The sequence below is a fragment of the Triticum aestivum genome, chromosome 7A (assembly GCF_018294505.1).
Source record: "Triticum aestivum cultivar Chinese Spring chromosome 7A, IWGSC CS RefSeq v2.1, whole genome shotgun sequence".
Taxonomy (NCBI): Eukaryota; Viridiplantae; Streptophyta; class Magnoliopsida; order Poales; family Poaceae; genus Triticum; species Triticum aestivum.
The window spans coordinates 621,851,940-621,876,871 of NC_057812.1; the positions used below are offsets into that span (position 1 = coordinate 621,851,940).

The 24,932-nt window shown below is 46.1% G+C and overlaps 1 protein-coding gene and 1 pseudogene across 1 annotated transcript; both read right to left on the bottom strand.

The window, feature by feature from the left end:
* Window positions 1-1,549: 1,549 nt before the first annotated feature.
* LOC123153584 (disease resistance protein RPM1-like) lies at window positions 1,550-4,608 on the bottom strand (annotated as a pseudogene).
* Window positions 4,609-6,306: 1,698 nt separating this feature from the next.
* LOC123148719 (uncharacterized) lies at window positions 6,307-8,310 on the bottom strand. The gene has a single exon (XM_044568211.1). The coding sequence runs from the start codon at window positions 7,879-7,881 to the stop codon at window positions 7,003-7,005; it is 879 nt and encodes a 292-aa protein (XP_044424146.1). The 5' UTR covers window positions 7,882-8,310; the 3' UTR covers window positions 6,307-7,002.
* Between the last annotated feature and the right edge of the window lie 16,622 nt (window positions 8,311-24,932).

The window sequence follows — 24,932 nt, forward strand, 5'->3', positions numbered from 1 at the left end:
ACAAGCGACATGCAAATAACTTCAAAGGGGCTGAATAATATCTAGTTTTTCCCTGGCCGGTATTTTTCCATAGTAAGCAGTATTATTTTTAGTGTCAGGCAAAACACCACACTCCGCTGATCAGATCGTCATCCCTGATTTCCTTCTTTAATAGAGTGTTTTCCCCGATTTCATATATCAGAAACCATAGCAATAGAGAAGAGCCTAGCCCGAAGGAAAAGAAAAACACAAACAAGTAGAAATGAGGCTACAACTTTGTCAGCTAAACCACGGAATTAACAACATCCAGGCAAAAAACTGGCCTCTCAGTAAGCACAGAAGTACTGGCGACAACTGAAAAGATCAAGTTCAGATCACCATCTTCATAAGGATCAGCGCAACAGCACTATGTACCTGAAAAGCTCGGGTACCAATCACCATCTTCACAGGATCACCAGTCTTCTTGCAGTGGTGCGCCATGCCTTTGCAGCAATTTGGCTCCCCAGTTGAGAGCATTTTTGATTTGGCTCCTTTATCTGCAAAATTGACCACGCGGTCATCAGATGGCCTGATCAAATTAGAAACAGCAACAGGATTATCAATCCGTATGGAACAAAAGCAGCCGTCATCACGGCGCCTCCATAGGGACAACAAGACTGCTGCCATGCCAACAGATATCATCACTTTGCTTTGTCAATGGAATTTTTTCGACAGGCTACCAAACAAGTGATCAACAGAGACAGGCCTAGTTAAATCAAATGCGTAGCAGGCAACATTCCACACTATATCTAGCTAATGAGCACAAGAACAGGAGGCAATCAGTAGTCTCTTTAGCTCCACAATTGATCCCCCTATGTATAAGCACATCTTTTCTCAAAATAGTTTTCTTAAGAAGCAGGCACAGGAAAACTCGAATTCTCAAAGGGATCTTTATCTTCCACAGAAGTTAACGTGGAAAAGAGATTCAACTGAAAAACCAGCTGGACCCAGCCTCTGTTTCACTGAAACTGCAGCTTCAGATAACACTACAGTGTTGAAAATGTTTTTAATTCTGAACCAACTCTTCAGGTTCTCACCAGCGAGAGTCCTTCTGAACTGAAAGTCATTCCACCCCCTGTTAATAACTTCAGCAATAGTCATTCCAGTTTCAGAACAAATGTTATACAGGGCACTGAATCTGGAAGATAGAGCTTGACCACCATGCCGACTATTCTCTCAGAATCTAGTTCCCCGCCCATCTCCAACCACTCTAGAACAGAAGTGATAAAAGAGGTCCCTCACTTCTAAAAAGCCCTTGCCAAAAAATGAGAATCTCCAGGCTTCGCCTGCACCCAAGAGATAAGTTTCAGAAGCCAAGTATTTCTTTCTCAGTAAATTTTGCCATAAGCCATCCTCAGATTCCAACTTCCAAAGCCATTTTGCAAGTTGAACCACTTTCATACAAGTGTCAGGAATACTGCACCTTCCGCGGCATGCGTGGTCATAGATAAAATGAGGCCACGACTAACTAATTTGCAGTCTATTTCAGCTCTTTATATACATGCATGGTGGAATTTGCAGGTATTTGCACTCTGCTGGCGGTGGCTGTTACATTTCTATGAGATTCAACTTTTGCTAAGACATGCAATCTTCAATTACAGAACACATGCTTCCTCCCCCATGCAGAAGGTTCGGTTAATCTTTGTCGACAATAATCTCATCTTTGAGATTTATGTACAGTAGGTCAAGGGATTGCTCTACACAAGAACTTCAACTATACAAATCTCCTACCTAAAGCTCCCAGCAGTCTGTGCCACAAAAGCCATACTTCTTTGCAAGGTGTGGCAGAAGAACCGACTTGTTCACTGCAATGTTAATAAAAATTAACCATTTACAATCTGGTAAGAAAGATATCAGTGGTAAGAAGAGAGTAGGAAAAAATTGGAAGTATGTGACCACAAAAGCTTACATTCATTCCATTGCAAGAAATCTTTTGTATCATGTTAAAATGAATAGGAAAAAATTAGAAGTATGCTTGTCCTAATATATATTATTAGTGAATAAAAAACTGATCATAACCACAGTTTGCTCAAGGTATTGACACACTGCATATAGAGCCATGGAGGTTACCTACTTCGGATCGAAGGAGTCAAAACTCTGGATGTTCGGTATATGCTCAACTATGTCACTGTCATCTCCTTGTATCCTATCCATGAACTTTGTTGGCATATTTGTTAGAAGCATCTTCTGTAGTGTCTTAATGTGCTTGATGCCTTGGGGCACTAGCTTTAGACCCCTTAGACCAGCAAATTCCAAAGTATGTAGGACCTTCATTTAGATGTTCCATGTCAAGTAATGCAAGAGAGCTGAGCTTGGGAAACCACCCTGTGTGAAATGTTAATCGGTCCCCGTCGTAAGTCCTGTAAAGATTCAGATCAACTAGATTCAGCATGTGAGCAAAGGAGCTAATGGGATCTTTCTTCAGACAGCAATAGTCAATTTTCAGTGTAGTGAGCTTGTCAAAACTTGCAAACATCTTTGGGAGCACTCTCTCATACAACCTTCCTCTCAACCAGAAAAACTTCAGATTTGGTAAGGGCTTTAGCATTATCAAGTTAAGAACCTCATCCTTGCTGCTAGCAAAAATAACCAACCTACTGAGGCTAGGCATCTTGTCCAAGGAGTCCCATAAATCTGCAATATAGTCTTGATGCATTTTTATTATGCACAAACTTCTCATCAGTGTCAGGTTCCCAAGCTGGGTAAGCAGAATTTTATTGGCTGAAACAGACTGTAGGCTCTGCAGATCCTCTAGACGACAAATATTGCACGAAATATTTGCAGCAGAAAAACAGTCGAATATCCTTTCTTGAACATCGTGGAGCATGTATACATACAGATGCCTCAATTTAGTAAGGAGTGTTATTTCACATGGCAGCTGTTCCACGTAGCTGAACCTACGGTCCAGAACCTGTAGGTTCCGAAGTTTCCCGAACGATGCTGGTATATGCTTAACCTTTGCATGAGCTAAATCCAAATAGTGCAAATTAAGTAACTCTGAGACAACACCTGGCATTTGATAAATGTTAGCAAACCTTAGAGACAGGAGTCACAGGACCCGGAACAGTCTGAAATTTGATGAAATGTCATTTATCCAAGATGATGCTACTTGTGTGTCAAACAAAATGAAAGACCGGATCCGAGACACTGCAGCAACCTTTACAAACTGAGCATCTTTCTGGATGCATAAGCGGCGGGCTTCAGAGGTTACTTGGGTGATGCCAGAATTGCCATATACAACTGCAAGCTTCTCTCTTTTTGCAACAATCAGACATGCGTCACGCACAAGGTCATGCATTTGAAATGATCTAGCCCTTCCATGCACATTCATTTCTGTAACTTCAAGAAACCTCTGAAGCAACTTCCTCCATTGTCATGCCAGCTCCTCTTCCTTCCTTGACACAAATCTAGCTAGTTGCCAGCTAAGCTGGTTGTAGAAAGAGCTCCATTCTTGCTCCTCTAATTCTCGGTACGATAACAGGCTCCTCTAATTGTCCTTGGCATTTTTTTTTACAATTTTCTCTGCCCAAAGTCTCAGATTTACTGAACATACTTTGTGTTCTAATCTACGGATTGCCTTTTTGACAGAAGAAGAAATTTAAGCTTCACAACTAATCCATCATCTGCTAACAAAGCAACGTCCTTTTTGCGAGTTGTCACTAGTACCCTACTTCCACGATCGTTTCTTACAAATGAACAGAATAACCAGCCATGTTTATCCCATACATCATCCAAGACAATGAGATATTTCCTGTCACACAGGTAGCTCTGAAGTTCCTCGATTAGTCTTACATGACTCATAGTCTCGATACCACTAGCGATGTAAGCTCTTTGGTCCATCAGCTGCTTCATGATTTGCCTCACTAGGTCTTCAACTTGACAATTCTGAGATAGAGTAACCCATGCAAAACAATCAAACATCCTGCTAATTCTTTTAATTTTGTAGATACTGCTCGCTATGGTTGTTTTGCCTAAACCTCCCATACCAAGGATGGACATGATCGATCGGTCTTGCCGCTCCGACAGTAACCATTGTGTCAACCTTCCAATTTCGTAGGCATTCCCCACTAATTCAGTATCATCAGATAGGCAAGGAGAATCTGATACAGAGAGCTGCCTGGCATATTGCGACGTGCTACTCCTGCCCGGTTCTCCTACGGAAATGCCATAACGATCTTTCACTGTTGATAGATGCTGAATTCGAGTTTCTACTTGATCAATCTGGCTTGACAGGCTCTGCCATGCTGCAAAGCTCTTTGCCTGATGGAATTTCCTCTTGAAGAAGTTGTTTATGACCACGGCTTGCGTAGTAAGGAAACTATACTCGTCAATGATCTCTTCTACCTGATGTGCAACATTTGTAACTTGGTCCAGCCAGGCATCAAATGTCTTGTCACCAGCATTCCGTGTGCGAACCTGGCCAATAAATGCCTGCAGAATCGTGAACTCGCCCACGATCTGTTTCATGCCATGATCGAAATCAGTGGCAGCCGATGCTTCCTCCGCCACCTCTGTTCTCAGCTTCTCTAACGCCCCTTCTCCCAGGATCAGGGCAACTTTTTTGAGAACGAGAAACAGAGAGTCTGCCATTAATGCTCCCCTCAGAATATTAGCACTGCAGTGCAGACTAGCGCTACATCATTGGACAAGCTTCATGTAAATGCATCTCCTCAATCCTGCACAAATTGAAATGATGACACAGTTAGTCGTGGCGCCACATGGCTGTGGTGATAAGTATCACATATCACTGCAAAGTCCAGTCTGAACCAACATTTTAGATCATGGTCGGCATAGTCGCAGCAAAGCTATCGTGAAAACAACTTCCTGTGTAAACAACATAAGACGTTTAGATCTTGACAGGGAGTATTTCTTATCATCTTTTAATACTGAAATGGAAATAAGACTAGCTTTGTCAAGAATAGTTCGTTGGTTGATTTTGTAGATCTAAGCAAGTGACTTAGCTAGTTAGATGAAGTTAGGGATAGGTGTCATGAACATCCACAAGGAAAATGCGATCAAGAAGGGAGAAAACAAGAAAAACTACACATCAGAGCTCACAACAATCTTCTGTTTTTAGACATAAAGAAGTTCAGAAAGATCTTGGAAAGAATGATGCTATGATTCTTTTCAGTAATAGGAGTACTGCATTACTGCTTCATCATCCAACAACCCAACAGAAAAATGCAGCAGAAACTATGATGAGAGAAGCAGCAGCAAAGAATTGACAGCGTCTACAGAACTCCAATCTTTTGTCTGGGATCCAAGCTGTTGTCTTGCATTCAAATGGCGTAATGTTTCTGCAGTCGCATGCCATCTCAGAGTCACAAAAACATCCACTCCAGGGCGCGTCTTCGAGCACAAGACCCTGCAGGAGTCTGCTGTCCTGCAGCTCATTAAGCAAGACCTTCTTCAACCTGCACTCTCAGCTCACTGGCTCTCAGATGTTGAGAACTACCCCCACCTGAACCAGATTAATTTTTCATACTGTTTTGTTTCTTACGGTGAGGGATACACCTAAAAACCAGCTCTGTAACAGACTATCTGTAACTTTCTTTACTCCTTAATATATCGGCAGTACCTGCCATTCCCTCAAAAAAAATGCCATGATAGGTCAGGCTGCAGTATGGGCTGTACCAGTGCTAACTACGAGTACATGATAAACCACCTTGTTCTCTGAAATGTAGACAGAGGATCTTGCTGACGATAGGATATGTAGGAGTGAATTGACAATCTAAATTGGTTTGTCATGTGACATACCATCAGGTACTGATTCGACATGTACGTTCCATGCTAACTAACGCAAGCGATGATTGCCCAATGAGTTTTTGCAACAGGTCTCCCTCTCATCATATTGTCACAAAGTACAGAAAGAATTTTGAGCAACCTTAAAATTGACCAAATAGGGTATGTAAGAGTAGGGAGTCTTAACTGAATATGTAAGACTGAATATCTAAGATTGTTGTTGCATGGTGCAAGAGTAGGGTGTCTTAACTGAATATGTAAGACTGTTGTTGGACATAATTGGAATGACAAGCTAACAAGATATGAAAAAGCCAAACCTATTTGTCAAATAGCTGCACTATGATGGTACCTTTTTCACACTCTTGCCAATTTGATTGCAGTATCTCAATCCAAAAAACCTTCCAACCAATAACTGTCCCAAACATGGTTATGTGGCTCACCACTCAAACGAAGCATTGTGAAATCAGAGATGAATCCATTGGACAGCAGAATGATTTAAGAAGACATAGATGCATACAGCAAACATAGATACATTCAGACAGAAAGTTACTCAAATGCTCTGCAAAATTCAGGCCAACAATTTTCTCATTCATATCCAAAATTGATTACAGTATGACTTGATAGTCTTGATAGTCGGTACATCAAGGACTTGCTTAGCTCAAAGCTTCACCCACACATACACACAAGAGTTCACTAACCAATGTTACTCTTCGGAAAACTGCAACTTTAACTCACTAAGATGCCAATGCCTAAGAATCCAATTCAGCCAAGATTAATTTTACAGGAGAGTCAGCATAGTCTCCAAACGCTAGGCAGCTCACATGATTATGTGTGTATCGACAAGTTCAATTCTACTCCTTTTACCTGCTACAAGCCGGGTAGCAAACAGGCGTTTTGGATTTTGCGGCGAGTGCATTTTACGCTCTGTCTCGTGCCGGAATTGCAGTACATGAGTTTCCCTTTTAGGCTCATCTGCTTTAGTTTGATTTATTGAAAATGCCCTTTATTTACTTAAACCCTTAACTTAGGACCAGGTGTGGATGTAGTGTAACTATGCCGTATACATCTTAACAAGGTTTTTGCTGCCTAGCTAGATGGAGACTCTGCTGACACTCTTGTAAAATTACTAGTGACTGAAAGGGATTCAAAGGACACTAGAAATCTTGGTGATTAAGTGCAGAACCTAGAGATGCAAAGATTAAATGAAACTCATGTGTGCATGGTTTAGGAAGCTATAAAAGACTAGCAAGGGCGTAATACCACTGGACGCAGCCAAGGAATTGGTTGCTTCCTTGGTGCTGCAGCGACGACACGGTTTTGCTTGGGAATCTTGCAGCTGAGCTCCCCCATCCCCCTTCTTGCGCGCAAAGTTGAAGCTGCTGGAGTCGCCTTCTTCACACCGGGCGCAGCAGCAGTGAGAGGCAGTGGTGTAGAGCCGACGAAAGAGCGAGCCTTGGAAGCGACGGGACAAGAGACCTTCTTCACGGGCGCAACAGCAGTGGCAGGCAGGCAGAGTGGAGCCTTGGAAGCCGGGCGCTTGCGGTGGTGGCAAGCGAGCTCCTCGTCTTCAGCCATCTGGCGTCCACGGGCACGGATCGCGCACCGGGCATCCACGGGGTCAGCACCAGCAGCAGCCGGCAAGGTGGTGGCAGGCCCAGGGCGCGCGGCGGAGGCAATATCAGTGGCATCGAAGGAGCCGGGCATCGCCGGCGCATGGCTGCGTTCTCCGTGGTTGACACACCAGACACGGACGGGATCAGCATGGGCCGCCTTGGCAGGAGCAGCGACATCAGATGCGGCCGCGTGGCGATGGGGACGCCCTCCGTGGTCGACGCCGTAGCGGCGGAGTTCTTGGGCGGCTGCGGCGGCCTCCTTGGCGAGGCCGTCTTCCTCGAGACGGCGCTGGAAGTCGGCGTCCCAGCGGGCGAGGGACTCCCGGGACTCACCGGTGGCCTTGGCAAGCCTGTGCTTGGTCCAGTACTGGAGCACCCTCTCGAGGGCGCGCGAGGACACCCGCGTCTCCAGCGGGAGGGCTTGGGCGGCGGCCGGGCGATAGTCCCACGCCGGAGCGACGAGCACCTTGCCGTCGGAGCTACGGAGCTGGAGCACCTTCGCCGCCATCGATGGCGTGTCCTGGATTGGATCTGGGGATCGGGGAGGGAGGCGAACGAATCCAGTTGGAGCTACTGCCCCCACCGCAAGCGCTTTTATTCATCGGAGAGCTCCTGGTTCTTGCCGGACTCGAATTACCAGCTGTCGCCGGCTGAACTGGAAATGAACTCGAACTCGAATTCACAGCGGGCGCTCTTGGCCGTGCACCACCCGAGCGGGGCAGGCGATGCCACCGCGCTGGTCCGACCAGCGTACGGGTCGGCCGGTGGCATCCGCGTCTCGGCGTGCGGCCGTCAGCCGGCGCAGGCGCAGGTACCCGAGCTCCTCCACGAGGCCGTCAGCCGGCGCGCCCACACGGCGCGGCTCTGTTCCTCTGTTCTCCTAGCTTCTTCCTCTGTTCCTTTTCTTGGCTCCGGCCTCTCGGGCTCTGCTGCTGCCGAGGGCATTTTTTTTTCTAACATTATCAAGACTTTTATTCCTCAAATGATCACCATATCGTTTGCAAGAGAGATCGAGAGAGAGAGAGAGAGGCATTTTGACACATAGGAGCATATGCTCCCGGTTTTAAAAATGTGTTTTAAATATATTTTGAAATGTCACAAAATTCTGACAAAATGATTTTCAACTACATTTTGACATTCTACGTGCACAGAATCTCGTTTTGCAGAAACCGATAACTTTTGTGTCACATGTAAAAAAGACAAATTTTAATGTGAAAAAGGCTTTTCATGAGACATTATTTTATGTTTTTTACACAAGGCGTATAGAATGACAGGACTTGGCGTACGTACAAACAATGTTGAGATGTACGTGTCAAATTTGCGTTCGATTTTTTTTGAAATTTTGAAATATATTTTTCAATGGCAGGAGTATATGCTCCCATGTGGCAAAGTGAATTCATTCCAATTTTCAGAAGTTCTAGTAGTAGTGTAGTACTATAAGAATTAAAGAAAAATCACACTCCACTAACCTAATAACCATAAGTATCTCAAAAAATTCACGTCCTTTCATTCAACACGTGGCACCCCATTTATGTTGTCCTTATCCTTCTTCTCACCCTTGTTGATGGTGGCCTCTGTGCTCACACAATCACAATGTGTTTGAATCTTGTCAATTCTTAGGCGTCTCTCTCGTCATAAGATGAGAAATCTATACTTTTTTATGTGAGGTTTTGGCGAGGCGTGCATGCGTGGTTATAGATGGTCCCTTTCGTCTCTGATCCTGATTTTGCTGACTTGTTCATTTTTAATCCGGCTCGGCATCGGTATGAAAAAAGCGAATCATGCGCTATTGATTAAGGTTGCATCCTAAATTATTTTTTTAATGGATAACAGGTAAAACTAGCCCATTCCCGCGCGGCGGCACGCCACGCCTGTCGATACTATGCGGTGATAATTTCCTGTTATCTTGTTTCATTTATAACCAAAATAAGGTTGATCCAACAACCATATATTACATAGAGCACAACTTCATATATATGCTGGTTTGGCTAGTACACGCATGTTGTTTACAGGTTGGTCCACCAAAATCACTACACTACGTAATACATATCGCACTGACTGTCATCTACAGTCTTAGGATAATCTCTCTATAAACTAGATTCCTAGTCCCAAAAGATGGAAATCCATGATCATCCTCAATCAAGAACTTGAGACCACTGCGTGAAGTAACACGTGATACTGCAACATACAGTTGTCCATGCGAAAATACCGGCTCTCGTAAATATACGCATATCTTAGACAAAGTCTGCCCTTGGCTCTTATTGATCGTCATAGCATAGCACAACCTTATTGGAAATTGACACCGTCGAAGTGTAAAAGGCTACTTAGATCCCACCGAGTTTAAAACTATACGGGGAACGCATACGCGTTGCCCTTTGTTAGAACCAGTGATAATTTCTCCTTCCAAAACCCTATCACCCAGTCGAGTAATAATCAATCGTGTTCCATTGCACAAACCCAATGATTGATTAATACTCCTGAGAAGCATAATAGGAACTCCAACTTTGAGAGAGATCTTATAATGAGGAAAATTATTTATAGTAATAGAGTTTAATACTTTGGGAGGATAGAATAGTTCCATTTCATCAACAGGATCCGTAGATTTTGATATAGAATCATAACTTAAGCAATCCGTAGACATTCCAGGTACACGCTTAAAGACAACATCATTTATTTTATCCACAACTAAATTGGTTGGACAAACAATAGCACGGCGTGATAAATAATCACCATCATTATACTTCAAGTAGAACATATCGTATACGTTGTCCACAACAACTTCCATATGATCTATTGTGGAAAACAACAACATATCTTCAGGGATAGAAGTCCATGATGGAGAAGAATCATCGCCTTAGAATCATCGTGCTTGGCAAGATAGCGTAGGATTGCAAGCCGCATATTTGTATGAAGTTTACGAACTTTAATGTATGGCCAAAGTGGAGAAGAAATCAATGATGCATCAATAATATCCTCTTTCGTACCGCCCTCCACGACAGGCAAAATTTGCCTAAAATCACCGCCTAATAGCATTAATTTCCCTCCAAACGGCAACATGCCATTATTTTCATTATGGATAGATAAAACATCTCTCGATGTTCTATCCAAAGCTTCAAAACATAGAAGGCTAGTCATTGGAGCCTCGTCCCATAGAATAAGAGACGCCTGCTGACACAGTCCACCGAGCATCGAGCTTCTAGAAATGGAACGCTGAGAACGCTCATTAACATCGAGCGGAATTTTAAACCTTGAATGACCAGTTCGTCCTCCAGGGAGCAGCAAAGATGCAACACCAGATGAAGCCACAACAAGTACAACATGACGCTCAGACCTAAGTGTAGCAATGATAGAATTCCATAAAAATGTTTTACCAGACCCTCCGCATCCAGAAACAAAGTAAACACCACCCTTATCTCCATAAACTGCAGATACTACTTCATGATGTATACTTCTTTGTTCGTCGTTTAACTTGCAATATAGTGTGTCGGCTTCAATGGCCAACTTAGCAGCATCGTAGCTCAATTTCTCAGCTACCAATCTGTTGAAACATTCGTCATCAGTCGGAATTGTATGGGAGGTCAAGTTGAATGAGGCTAGGCATGACCCATTCTTTGTAAACATGGAAGCTAATTCACAAAGAAGACGGTCTTGAAGGTAATCTAACGGCACGTCATATCTAGAGTCGCCAAGTGCAAGGGAAAGTCTATATGATATATCCTTAGCCATGCTTGGCTAGAATCGTTCAAATAGGGCCCGACCGTTGCCAACTTCGCAGTGAAGAAGGACAGTCATGAAAAGATGGCGTAGCTGAAACGGACTTGCCCACATGATAGCTTCATCAAAGAGTTTAAACCATTCGTTGTCATCTCCTACTAAACCCCTTGACTGACATGCTTCCTTAAATGTATCATAAAGTCGACCATTATGCCTTCTTAAATCCTCAAAGCTAGTTGCACCAGGAACAATCATAAGCAGCATCCGCAGAAAAAAACAGCTCACTGGTTCCTGGATGCACATGATAAATACGTCCAATCTTACTTCCAAGCTTTTGCTTATGCTTTCTCTTTGTCCACACGTTATCACTTTTGTTCCAGACCCACTCACTTGGGAAATCAAGATAAGTCAATGACCTAGCTGATTTATGTTGCTGATTGGTAACAAACCACTCTGTTAACATTGTTTTTAAAGATGATGGATTATTTAAAACATTTGGGACAGAGGTAATAAATATGAAGACCTGCACCAGGTTGCCCTTTAGGTAGTAGATATGAAGAGATAATTACTTAAGACATAATATCTATTGCTTAAGGCATGTACAATGGTTGATAATACAGTCTTATCTTAAGTCTTGCAAGTAATTTAGAGATGACAAAAAAAGTATACAATGGGTCATATCTTAGCCTTATCTTCAATAACTAGCTATTCCTAAAAACATGGTGAGACATATTGTGCTAAGAGATCATCTCTTGTCTTTTCTTAAATAAGAGAAGACAAGCTTTTTCTTATGAGTTTTCTCTCCTCCACCTCATCATTTATCCTACGTGGCACTTCTAAGATAGCACCATTGTACATGCCCTTAACCATCCATGTGTCTTTTTTTCCTGACGGGGAAAACCAATTGAACTGGACAAGCTATTGTGGGTGTTTCCATTCACACCTAGTTAATCTACAACATTTTTATTGGGGGTTCCAGAAGGTATATGTACACCTCACCAGAAGCAGTAACCGGGAATATTCACAAAAATAACTAGTACAAATAAATCATGTAAGAGAAAAGGCGATTATTCCAATGAACTATTAAAAATATATGGAGAAGGGCAGAAGAAAATTTGTGGAATAAAAAAAACACAAAGTTTCCCTAATTACAAAGGGGCTAAAACTTGTAACTACTATTGAACTGCTAAATCCCGACTTTCCAAGGGTTGCTCTGCTTAATAATGATGGATGCAAAGCACATTTGATTTGTTAATATGTGCAAACACAGTTCACTATTTATTGTTCCTTTCTAATACCTCTGGACGTGGGAACTTAACTCAGAAGACTCAAAGTTTGCAGAATTTAATAGTTCAAGGGGAGTAGAAGAGCTTGCGGGCCTATCAAAAGGGCGGTAACTGTTGCATCTGTCTCCATGGTCCTACACAATGGTAAAATGAATCGATGGCCAAATCCACTGCAGAGCCTCATCATTTCAGCCATGCACAACAAAGGAAAAAAGCATATCTCGTAGGTAGTGCAAAAGCAGGGGAGAATAAGAAGGTTGCAGACCATCCTAGTTTCCATAGGCATCCCAAAACAAAATAATTAAGCTACCGAGGAACATTTCCAGCCTTAAAAGAGCATGACAGTTGAACAATAATAATTGAACTGTACTTAAGCAGGATAAGAAATAGTGAAAATTATTGATGCTTTGCTAAAGTAGAGCGATCATGTGTTTTAAGTGGTCTACCTGATGTTATGCATATAGTGCAATAAATTTGTTTTTGTGTGCCGTCACGAATACAATGCAATAATTTTGTTTGTTTGTGTTGTGCGTTTGATTAGTTGTTCAGAAGAAAATTGCACGGTTGAGAACACAAACACTCATTTGCTGCACAAGTTGATAGTTATATTTTACGTTACATAGTAGGAGTTTTTACTCACAAACCTGAAGAGTACATTATTTTGATCGGAAAACGTACTGCATTATTTCGATAAGAAAATTCTATTGATCATATGCAAAGCTCATTATTTAGTCCGTTGAGTGCTTCATAGTTTTATTTCTGAACTGAAAACCTTACGGTGTTCTTGTCCGACCGCCTGCTGGATTAGTGATCATGATGAAGTAGTAGATGGCTCGTGCAAATTCTTGACATGGGTTGGTGTAAGTGCTCAAATGGCAAGAAGAATCTCAGAATTAAAGATCCTATAGCCTGGCTAGGTGGTCACCTTAAAAGCAAACCACAGTCAATGAAAACAGAAGAAGATTATAGTGCCCAGTCAATCAGAAAGGGCATATCTCACAAAAAGCAAAAAGGTAAACCTCCGCCTAATTTATTTTGATCACACCATATCCTACAGAAAAATTAATTATCCCTTTGTATCAAAATATAAGACGTTTTTATAGTCCTTTTGTACCAGAAAAGGTCTTATATTTTGATATGGAGGGAGTACTGTTGATCCTCATATTATCCACCTTGTAGATGAAATACTAACGGTATGAATCAGTCAAAAACGTATCCTTGTGAAAATAACAGAAGCGCTCCGAAACAAAAGACCAAGAATCACATCAATGATCTGTCAAATTCAACTGGCCAAAGAGAAATGTGTACCAAAAAAGGAAACAAATGCCATTCCATAGAAGAAGAGGAAGAAGTTGCCGCACAAGGAATGATCAAAACACTCAGCAATTAATTCAACATAGAAGTTTAAAATGGAAACCGTCGTGACAGAATTTCTAAAGTGCAGCAGCTCAAAAGAAAGAAAAAACAAATACACAAACAACAAAATGAATTACTGATGCAAGACGGGAGGCTCACAATAATGATTGTTCGGACAACACACAAGTTATTAAACATGGCAAGATCCTTTGTCTTCAAGATGTACTGCTCTGAAGGAGGCGTCCAATACCAGATCAATATTTTGCTCGATATCGTTCACGCATAAGAAAAACTATGATTATGAAATGTACCAAGTTGTTTACACGAAGAAGGGTACACTTGGTAGCAATTATACATGGTCAGATTTTTTTTCTGTATTTCGTATAACCAGCTCACAAAATTTTCTGTACTTCATATCAGCTAGCAAGGGGGAGATGATCCATAACCTAAAGATTGAGAAATCGAAAGGAAGAACTTTCCAGCTTGCAGTCTTTAATCTGGCCATGGTGATTCTAGTCAAGGACAGTGATGCTTCTGGTTTCCATCTGAAAAAAAACTAAAAAAGCCTAGACATGTAGATGTGTGATACATCATGCTCATGCATTCAATAAAAATATAATACTGTATTATTTTCACACACACCAAAATCATATTTAAGCACTATAACTGAACATGACTTTGTCTATTAGTTGTGGATCAGATAGTTGTAAGTGACTAAGTTAAACTGCACTTCAAATATGATGTTCATTGACTCGATGTGAAGATTCTTTGAAAGAACACACCTTGATGTCTGTTGCCACACTGTTCGATCCTCCCCCATATGATCTCCACAAAAGTATGCGGATACTGCTAGCAATTTATCAATTAGATCCTAAGTTACATAGGTTTAGTAACTAAGTAACATGTATAGATAGTATCATTATCTCCGTCCGGACACATAGGGGAGAATGCTCTTGCTTGGGCCACAGATAGGATCCAGCGGACAACGAGGCGTGCATGCGCCTTCTTCCTCTCGCTAAACTGACGACGCACCACGCTGGCGGCAGGAGCCGGAGCAACGCCGGTGGGCGTCGAGGCAACCACCAGGAGCTTGGGGAGGCCAACGTTGCAGAACGGGTCTCCAGTGCCTTTGAGCTCCATGGGGCGCTTGTGAGCTGCACTGGCGGGGCTGTCGGTGTCAAAACCGGCGGATCTCGGGTAGGGGGTCCCGAACTGTGCGTCTAAGACGGATGGTAACAAGAGGCAGGGGACACGATGTTTACCCAAGTTTGGGCCCTCTTGATGGAGGTAATACCCTACGCCCTGCTTGATTGTTCTTGATGATATGAGTATTACAAGAGTTGATCTACCACGATATCGTAGAGGCTAAACCCTAGAAGCTAGCCTATGGTATGATTGTATGTTGTCCTACGGACTAAACCCTCCGGTTTATATAGACATCGGAGGGGGCTAGGGTTACACAGAGTCGGTTACAAGGGAGGAGATCTACATATCCGTATTTCCAAGCTTGCCTTCTACGCCAAGGAAAGTCCCATCCGGACACGGGACGAAGTCTTCAATCTTGTATCTTCATAGTCCAACAGTTCGGCCAAAGGATATAGTCCGGCTGTCCGGAGACCCCCTAATCCAGGACTCCCTCAGTAGCCCCTGAACCAGGCTTCAATGATGATGAGTCCGGCACGCAGTTTTTTCTTCGGCATTGCAAGGAGGGTTCCTCCTCCGAATACTCCATAGAAGATTTTGAACCCAAGGATAGTGTCCGGCTCTGCAAAACAATTTCCACATACCACCGTAGAGAGAATAATATTTCCACAAATCTAATCTGCTGACACGTTTTGACAGCACGACATCATGTCATGGCCCGGTCATTATCCGAACCGTTCTTCCCAACCAGCACTGCACATATTGCGAGGCAGTTTTCTTGACACGTCTTGTCGAAGCAAAGATCGTGTCCCCCTTATTACGGGATTCTCATCAATACGGACGTGGGTAACCCACTCGTGCCCATTGGTATGACTCCTCGATTTTAGGCAAGTCCAAAATGGCCACGAGGAGGACGCTTGATATTCACCCTCTTTATAAAGAGGCCAAGGCCTGTCCTTTTTTCCTCTCATGCTCAATCGAATCCTTCCCCCGCCTCGAGTTCCAACACCCAAGACTCAGGTCAGGCGCTTCGGACCTTCAACCATGTCCGGATCCAACCTCCAAGGTCGGTGGATGCCTTCCTCTGTCACAGAGGAGGACATCAAGAAGATGAGAGAGGCCAGGTATCTGACCGCCGAAATCTCACACAGGCTGCCCGCCCGAGGGCAGGTCATCCCCACTCCCGAACCAAACGAGAGTGTTGTGTTCATCTCTCACTTCCTCCGAGGGCTAGGCCTCGCTCTGGATCCCTTTGTTAGGGGGCTCATGTTCTATTATGGGCTGTATTTCCATGATCTGGCCCCGGATTCCCTCCTTCACATCTCGTCGTTTATCGTCGTATGTGAGGCCTTCCTCCGCATTACCCCACACTTCGGCCTGTGGCTCAAGACCTTCAATGTGAAGCCGAAGATGATCGAGGGGCGGCATGCAGAGTGCAGAGGTGTCGTAATAAGCAAAAACGCTGATGCTCCATGGCCAGAGGGTTCCTTCCCCAAGGTGTCCAGTTTGTGGCAGCGGGAGTGATTTTATATCATAGCTCCCCGAAGTGCCAAGTGGGTAGCCGCCCCTGCCTTTCGCTCGGGCCCCCACCATAACTAACGTCATGGATCAGCAAGGGGCTGAACTGGGGTCCAGTAAATGATGTGCCGTTATTGCAGAGTCGCATCCGAGATCTCCTTGAGAGAGATGTCAGCCTGGTTATGGTAATGCAAGTCATGCTAGTTCGTCGAGTCCAGCCTTGCAAACGTCAACCCCTCCGTATGTGGGAATGCAACCCGGAAGGACCGTGAACTATTCAACACTTCCTCGGCATGATGCTCGAAGAGATGTGCAAATTGTTCTTCGGACCCCAAATAGAGTGTTTGGACACCACCAAGGATGCGGGTCTGAGCTATAACTGCCCTGATACCCAAGTAAGTAATTCTGAAAAGTCGGTCTTTGACCAGGACTAGATAACAAAGGCGAAGATGAGCAGGTGTTTGGCCCCCCTTCCCGAAGGCTTGGCCAATCCAGTACTAGACAGAATGCTCGAGCCGGCGCCTTATCAGGCGCCCTCAAAGGAAGATAAAGGGGAAAATAAAGAGGCCGAAAGCGGGCCTCACTCACTACTCGTCCAAACCCAGGGAATTAGCGCCTCCGCAATGGAGGATAACCAGGGAGAAGAATCTGACATTCCCTCTCACCGAGGAAGGAAGAGGACCACCTCTGAAGATCCAGAAACAAAGGTTTCCAAACGGGGGAAGAAATCTTCGCCAGAGGGTCCTGCCTCGGAGGGTACTCTTGCCGCACAATGTCCGCAAGGGAATCAGCCATCTACCGAGCTGTAAGTAATCAAAAAGTACTTAATAGTGAAAATATCCTACCTTACTTCTGAAGACAATAACCGAAGCTTATATCTTGTAGTTCGGATCGTAGCCCTTCTCGACAGAGTTCGTCTTCGGGGGATCTTCTTCCGGAGATGATGGAGCGAAACACCTCCCCCTGCCACCCCGCCTCATGAGGCGGGCGACCCTGAAGTGTCGCCACGGAGGGTTTCTCCTGATCCGCCAAGGCCAGAGGGTAATCCTTCGGCCACCCGGAGTTCTCAATATTCGGCTCCTAAAGAGAGCAACAGAAAGAGTCCAGAACCGTACAGTGTGCGGTCGGATGCACTGAAGGATCTTCTGGAGCAAGCGGCCATCTCAGAAGTGCATCATACGCTAATGGGTACAGTAATTGAAAGGATTTCATCCACCGAAAGCGGGTTGCATGAAGCTTTTATGAGTCTGCTAAAAGGCTTTGAGGTACGTGAAATAGTGTATGTTTTTGATAGTACCGCACACATTAGGTGTGCCCTATGCAGATAGTAGCCCCTGAGACTCTGGTTGCCGTCGAGAACGGCGGCAAACAGAGGATCATAGTCCTAGGTAATAACCAGACCGCCTTTATGTGCAGGTGGATGAAGGTCCGGTGGCTTGCCGGATTGATGAGTGTGTCGAGCTAAAGCGGCAACTTGATGCGGCAGATGCCGACATCGTGCTTGTCAACAAGCGGCTTGACGAGGCACAGGGTAAGTGATTTCTCCAATGATCAACACATAGTAAGAGGAGCATGATGCCGGTATCTTTAATATGTTGTGACTGCAGATGGAGCTGCCACCATGGAGACCCTTCGGGTGGAGCTTGCCCGAGCCAAGGAACAAGCAAGGAATAGCGATGCGGCCGCTCTAAAGGTGGTCGAAGAGATGAGGGCCGAACAGGCCGCGCATTGCCAGAGCAAGGAAAGAATAGCCAAGGTGGCCGTTGAGTTGAAAGATGCCGCTGACCGTTACCAGCTTCTTGAAAAAGAAAGCCGAGCGAAGGCGGCGGACCTGGAGATGGCCATGGTAGCAGCCAAAGAAGCCCGCTCCAAAATCAGAGCGACGAAGGAGGAGCTGCGTCAAGCTGCGGATATCGTGGCTGGGAAGCCCTTCTTATTGCGGACTAAGTTCAGAGATCCGAAGTATGCTCCTCTTGATCAACTATGGAGTTCTGCAGATGCTTATGTGGATTTGGCAGCAAGTGCTGCTGATGCGGCCGAGTACTTCAAGGATCAAAAAGATCATGAAGTGGAAAAGCTGTTCTGGTCACAGTTCCATGCTCCAGTGCGTCCGCTGCTGTTGAATGAGCGAATGGTCGAGTGGGCCGAGCTCCATAGGTTGTCCGGACTTGCCATGAGGTCTGTTGTGGATCATCTGTGGCCGGGAGGGCCAAGGCCGAATAGTTACTTTAGTTTAGTGCAACAATTCCTTGGTGTTGTGCCGCACATCGACGCTATGAAGAGGTCGACGTGCATAGAGGGTGCGCGGATGGCACTTTCCCGTGTCAAGACATACTGGGCAAAGATGGAGGCCACCACTATTGCAACACGGGGTTCGGCCGTGGGCCGAGTGGCTGCCGAGCACTACTTTGAAGAAGTCCTTGAGGGCGCTCGTTCGATAGAGGCTCAGTGCTAGAAGAATATTATGTTCTAGTGACATGTATTTCCATTGTAAAAACAATGTTTTATTAAATTATAAAGGCTGTGTTTATACTTTTGCCTGAAAGTATTATGATGCCTCCTGTGCATCCGTTTATGTATATAACCTAAAAGTTTGCAGTCGTCGGCTTCAGCCCCTACGCATATAATGCGGGGGTGTTCGCAAAAAACGCGTATTCACACTTGATCCAACGTCTTGGTCCATGAAGGAGGTGGTAGCGCGGCGAACGAGGCAATCAGACTATATTGCTTTAACACTTTCACTTAGCCATAGGAGTTTGACGGTGGGACTACTATATAGCCCTTGGTACTTCTGTGCTCGTCCGAATACGGGGTGCATGCGTACATGACTGGGAAACGGCCCTTCGTTAATGCGGAGGAATCCTGAAGATTCCGCTAAGTCATCGAGTGGTTGACCAGTCTCACGCTTTATCATGACAGTCAGTTTTCGGCTTTCTCTACTAAGGTGCTCATCGGATGAACCAGGGCACAATCGCAGTAGTTCTCCCAGTGCTACCTTAGCCGATATAGCGAAATGTAAGGTACCAAAACATGGGAGCCGGGCAAACCCAACATTTGACCAAAGACATGATTCGGAGCTGATGCATATAAGGCCAAACTCGCGACGCCGAACACTCCCTAAGCTATTCGGTCTTTTTAACATATGCCGGGCTGAACAATGCCCTTAATAATAAACCCCGAGTGTCCAGGTACGTGCAATATCCTGACATGGCCACATGCCAATAACGTTAGCATCATTCTCGGTTGTATTGAGTATCCAGAGGATGTGAACAACAAGAGACAGTAAAAAAGGTTTATGCAGGGTCTTAATCTGAAAAGAAACCTTTGAGCGGGTCCCTGCTGCACGTCTGCGCCTGTATCTCCGTTGTGCCGTGTCCTGGACGGGTGTAGCACCATTGTCATCTGTAAAAGAGAAGAACTTAGGTGAAAGTTGCCGTGCCAGAAAATTGGTTATTATCAATAAACCATTAAAATTCAAGAGAAGTCAAGTTGAGCCGGACTAGCCCTGATTACACGCGGGAAGCCCCTGGTACTGTCTATGAGGTTTTGACCATCAAACCAATCTCATGTATATGTAGTGGTGCACCGGACTCGTCTAACCATGTCCGTGGTCTTGACGACCTGGCATTTTTTCTGGTTGGTGAGGCCGTCTAGTGCTCGGCTATTAAAGCCGCCATACATTCTTCCACGCGTAGAGAATGCTCAGTATTTCCACTAACTGTGATGGTGCCACGTGGACCGGGCATCTTGAGCTTGAGAGAAGCGTAATGCGGTATTGCATTAAAACGAGCGAAAGCCGTTCTTCCGAGTAGTGCTTGATGGCCACTTCGGAATGGAGCGATGTAGAAAGTTAACTTTTCGCTTCGGAAGTTGTCGGGAGAACCGAATACAACCTCTAGTAATAGAGAGCCCGTATAGCGGGCCTCTGGGGCTGGTATTACTCCCTTGAAGGTAGTATTACTATGGCTTATTTTTGTTGGGTCTATCCCCATTTTGCGTACTGTGTCCTGATATATCAGATTTAGACCACTGCCGCCGTCCATGAGGACTCGTGTGAGATGGTATCCGTTTATTATTGGGTCTAACACCAAGGCAGCCAATCCTTCGTGCCGGATGCTTGTCGCGTGATCCCCGTGATCAAAAGTGATTGGGCAGGCCAACCAGGGGTTGGACCTAGGGGTGACGGGCTCTATGACACGTGTGTCTCGGATTGCATGTTTGGTTCTCCTCTTCGTCACATGTATCGTGTTTACTATTTTCACCTCTGGTGGGAATTTTTTCTATCGTCCAGTGCTTTGCTAGTGAGGTTCGTCCTCGTCTTCGCTTGGTGTCTCCCCCCTTGTGTTCGGCGTTTAGCTTACCGACCTGCTTGAAGACCCAGCATTCTCCGTGGGTGTGATTGCAGGTTTATCGGGGGTGCCATGAATCTGACATAGTTTGTCAAGAATCCTGTTTAGGCCAGACGGTCCATCTCTGCTGCCTTTGAAAGGCTTTTTCCGCTGACCTGGTCGAGAGCCCCTGAATCCGGCGTTTACCATCGTATTATCTGGGCTATCTTCTTTATTTCGACGCTTGTTTTTGTTGCGTCATGGTTTTCCATTGCCATCCCTGACTTCGGATGTGCTTGGGTCGCTGGTGCTACTGCGGGCTAACCAGCTATCTTCGCCCGCGCAAAAGTGGGTCATGAGGCTTGTCAGGGCTGCCATTGTTCTCGGTTTTTCTTGGCCGAGGTGTCTGGCGAGCCATTCGTCTCGAACACTGTGTTTGAAAGCTGCTAAGGCTTCTGCTTCCGGACAGTCGATGATTTGGTTCTTCTTAGTGAGAAACCTATTCCAAAGCTTTCGGGCTGACTCTCCGGGCTGTTGAATTATATGACTTAAATCGTCTGCATCCGGAGGTCGGACATAGGTCCCTTGAAAATTAGCCCGAAAAGCGTCCTCGAGCTCCTCCCAACTTCCAATCTAGATTTCGGGGAGGCTTTTCAGCTAGTGCCGAGCTGGTCCTTTAATCTTGAGGGGCAAGTATTTGATGGCATGGAGATCATCTCCGCGAGCCATATGGATATGGAGGATAAAGTCCTCAATCCAGACCCTAGGGTCTGTGGTCCCGTTGTACGCCTCTATGTTCACTGGTTTGAATCCTTCTAGGAATTCGTGGTCCAGCACCTCATCGGTGAAACATAGGGGGTGTGCGGCACCCCTGTATTTGGATGTACCATGGCGTTCGGACGGTTGTAGTATTCAGTTTTGATTTTGTGCTGGAGCGCGCTTCCTAGATCCATAGATGGATCTGGTTGTACCGGATTTTTGGCACAAGTCCTCACGTAGATCGTGTGTTGAATTATGTGCGACCTTGTTAGCCGCTCTATCGCGGTCACAAGGTGGTTGATCTGGCCGGTTGGCCGTTTCATTTTTCGGCTGTGTGGGCTCTAAGGCCTCATCGTCGAATTTAGGTAATAGCTTGCGCTTTGGATAGCTCTTTGTGTGGTAACTTCCACCATACTTTTCTTTGTTGTCGATCACTTTGTTCCACCTGCTGTTGAGCGTATTTTGTGCGGCCTTAAGCCTTTGCTTCTGCTTCTTCAGACTCCTCGCTGTGGCAATAAGCCTTCTGCGGAGGTTCTCTTGCTCCAAGTGCGTTTCTGGGATGATGTGTGCATCTTCGTCCGGACTATTTTCCTCCCCAGAGGGGGTTTGATGAGGTTTATCCTTGGCGTCGCCGTGTTCGGACGTTGGATCCGTACTATGTTCGCCGTTTGCAGCTTCATCGTGCTCTGCCGCCGGGGCAATGTGGTCGTCGTTTCCTCTGGAGTCGACTAGAGTGTTATTTTCTCTTGCGCTGTTATCGCTGTTTTTGCTATGGCAGGACTTAGAGCGGCGCCGCTGACGTTGGTGCTTGGGTTGCTTCTTGGAGGGACCATCCTCCGCTGTCTCTTCGCCATTGCCTTCTTTGGGTGTATCCACCATGTATATGTCATGTGATGAAGTGGCGTCCGGCGCCCTGTGGGCACTGGTTCCTGTTCGTCTCCCGCATCTTCGTCCATGCCGTTGATGTCTTCAGAGTCGAAATCGAGCATGTCGGTTAAATCGTCGACAGAGGCTACTAAGTGGGTGGTGGGTGGGCAGCGAATTTCTTCGTCGTCCGCATCCCACTCTAGCCGGACATAGTTCGGCCAAGGTTCCCCTGACAAGGAGAGAGACCTTAATGAATTTAGCACATCGCCGAAAGGCGAGTGCTGAAAGATATCCGCGGAGGTGAACTCCATGATCGGCGCCCAATTGGATTCGATAGGCACGGATGCAGGCGGCTCGGAGTCCGTGGCTGTAGACGAATCCCGTGGTTCAGCAACATGACTCTCGTAAGGGGTGAAGTCAGTATCCGGCTCCATCGCCACTGAGAATGCGGCCTCCATGGCGGGGGTCTATCCCTTCGTCATCGGATGGCGCAATTTGCTCCGGATTGAAGGCCAGAGTAGTTGCAGATGCAATCTCCCGAACACTGTCCGACGACAGAGTTACGTCATGCTCGTCGTGATTGTGCGCCGCACCTGACATGGGCTTGAATTCATCGAAGATCGAGTCTCCATGGATGTCGGCAGTGTAGTTTAGGTTTCCGAACCTGACCTGATGGCCAGGGGCGTAGCTCTCGATCTACTCCAGATGGCCAAGCGAATTGGCCCGCAGTGCGAAGCCGCCGAATACGAAGATCTGTCCGTGGAGGAAAACCTCACCCTGGAACGCATTATTACCGATGATCGAAGGGGCCATTGAGCCTTATGGTGACGACACAGTGGAACTCTCAATGAAAGCACCAATGTCGGTGTCAAAACCGGCGGATCTCGGGTAGGGGGTCCCGAACTGTGCGTGTAAGGCGGATGGTAACAGGAGGCAGGGGACACGATGTTTACCCAGGTTCGGGCCCTCTTGATGGAGGTAATACCCTACGTCCTGCTTGATTGTTCTTGATGATATGAGTATTACAAGAGTTGATCTACCACGAGATCGTGGAGGCTAAACCCTAGAAGCTAGCCTATGGTATGATTGTATGTTGTCCTACGGACTAAACCCTCCGGTTTATATAGACACCGGAGGGGGCTAGGGTTACACAGAGTCGGTTACAAGGGAGGAGATCTACATATCCGTATTTCCAAGCTTGCCTTCTACGCCAAGGAAAGTCACATCCGAACACGGGACGAAGTCTTCAATCTTGTATCTTCATAGTCCAAGAGTCCGGCCAAAGGATATAGTCCAGTTGTCCGGAGACCCCCTAATCCAGGACTACCTCAGGGGCGGTGCATACGGGGGCTTGCCGGGGGCTGAAGTGAGGAGGAGGATGCCGCCGACGGCAGCTAGACCTGATGCAGGAGAGAGAGGTGGCTGAACTTACACCCCGGCCAGCTGGTCGTCCATCGCGGCGGCCTTCTCCCTGTACGTGGTACGCCATGACCGTCGCGAACATCACCGCCAGCAGCCTCGCCTTCGATTTCTCCTCAAGGGATGAAGGAGCTCCTCAACGAGATCTCGACAGTTGGGTCTCCGGCAAGGCATGGGCCAGCGGCAGCGAGGTCAGGGAGGACGGACGGCCCCAGTGGCGGGCACCACCTCGACATGAATCACCATTCACCATGACCCGCTCTATAAGGCAGAGGAAACAGAGAGACGGCAAACCCGTATTTATAGCAATCCAGCCCATCCAAAGTATCGAGCACAACAACGACCAGAAGTATCGACTGCGCCAAGAAACATCGATGCACAAAGCCATCGTAAAAACAACGGACACCGCCTAACCGCCACGTAGATTATGTAGAACCCACCAAAATAGGGACATGTACACATCAGGATCAGGCTGGACGCATGCAAATCACAACACCGGGACACCGCATGCAAGCCTCAAAACAGGAAACTACCAAATCAATCTAAATTGCAACGACCAGAAGTACCGACTCTGCTGCTACTGCAATGAAAAGGCATGATAAGCTACAAGGCGAAGCGGCAAGGAATGACAAGGTCAGGCCCAGGAGGATCCAAAAGTAGCCTGCTCAGTCATTTGGGCCGGAATGGGTCCAGTAGATAAGTGTATAAGTAACCCAGTGACACTTGTAACGGGTGGGCAGATGGAACGACTTCGGCCGGCTGGATAGGATAGGAGTGACTGGCGTGTGTAGTTCCTCTGTTCTTCCCCTCCTCTGATTTGAATCTCGAATCTGTAAGCAACTAGACACTAACTGGAAGAGAGAGTTAATTGGTGCTTACAATTGGCATCAGAGCTACAGATCCTGGCGCAACAAGTTCTGAGCCACCACCCGCACGCGACAAGATTCGCGGTGCGTCGTCGCCGAGAAATCATGGAGAGCTTGTCGCCGTCGACGAAGGCGGTGTACGAGTTCCTCAAGGCCGACTTGGCGGAGTCCCTTGACGTGGAGTTCAAGCGGCAGGATGAGGAGGCATCCAAGTCGATGTGCTCCATCATGGGCGATCTGACGAAGCGGATCCGTGCCGGAATGGAGCGACCGCCGACCGCTACCTCGTCGTCCATGGGCAGC

Coding starts and splice junctions, on each gene's coding strand:
- LOC123148719 (XM_044568211.1), bottom strand. CDS start 7,881: ATGGCGGCGAAGGTGCTCCAGCTCCGTAGCTCCGACGGCAAGGTGCTC.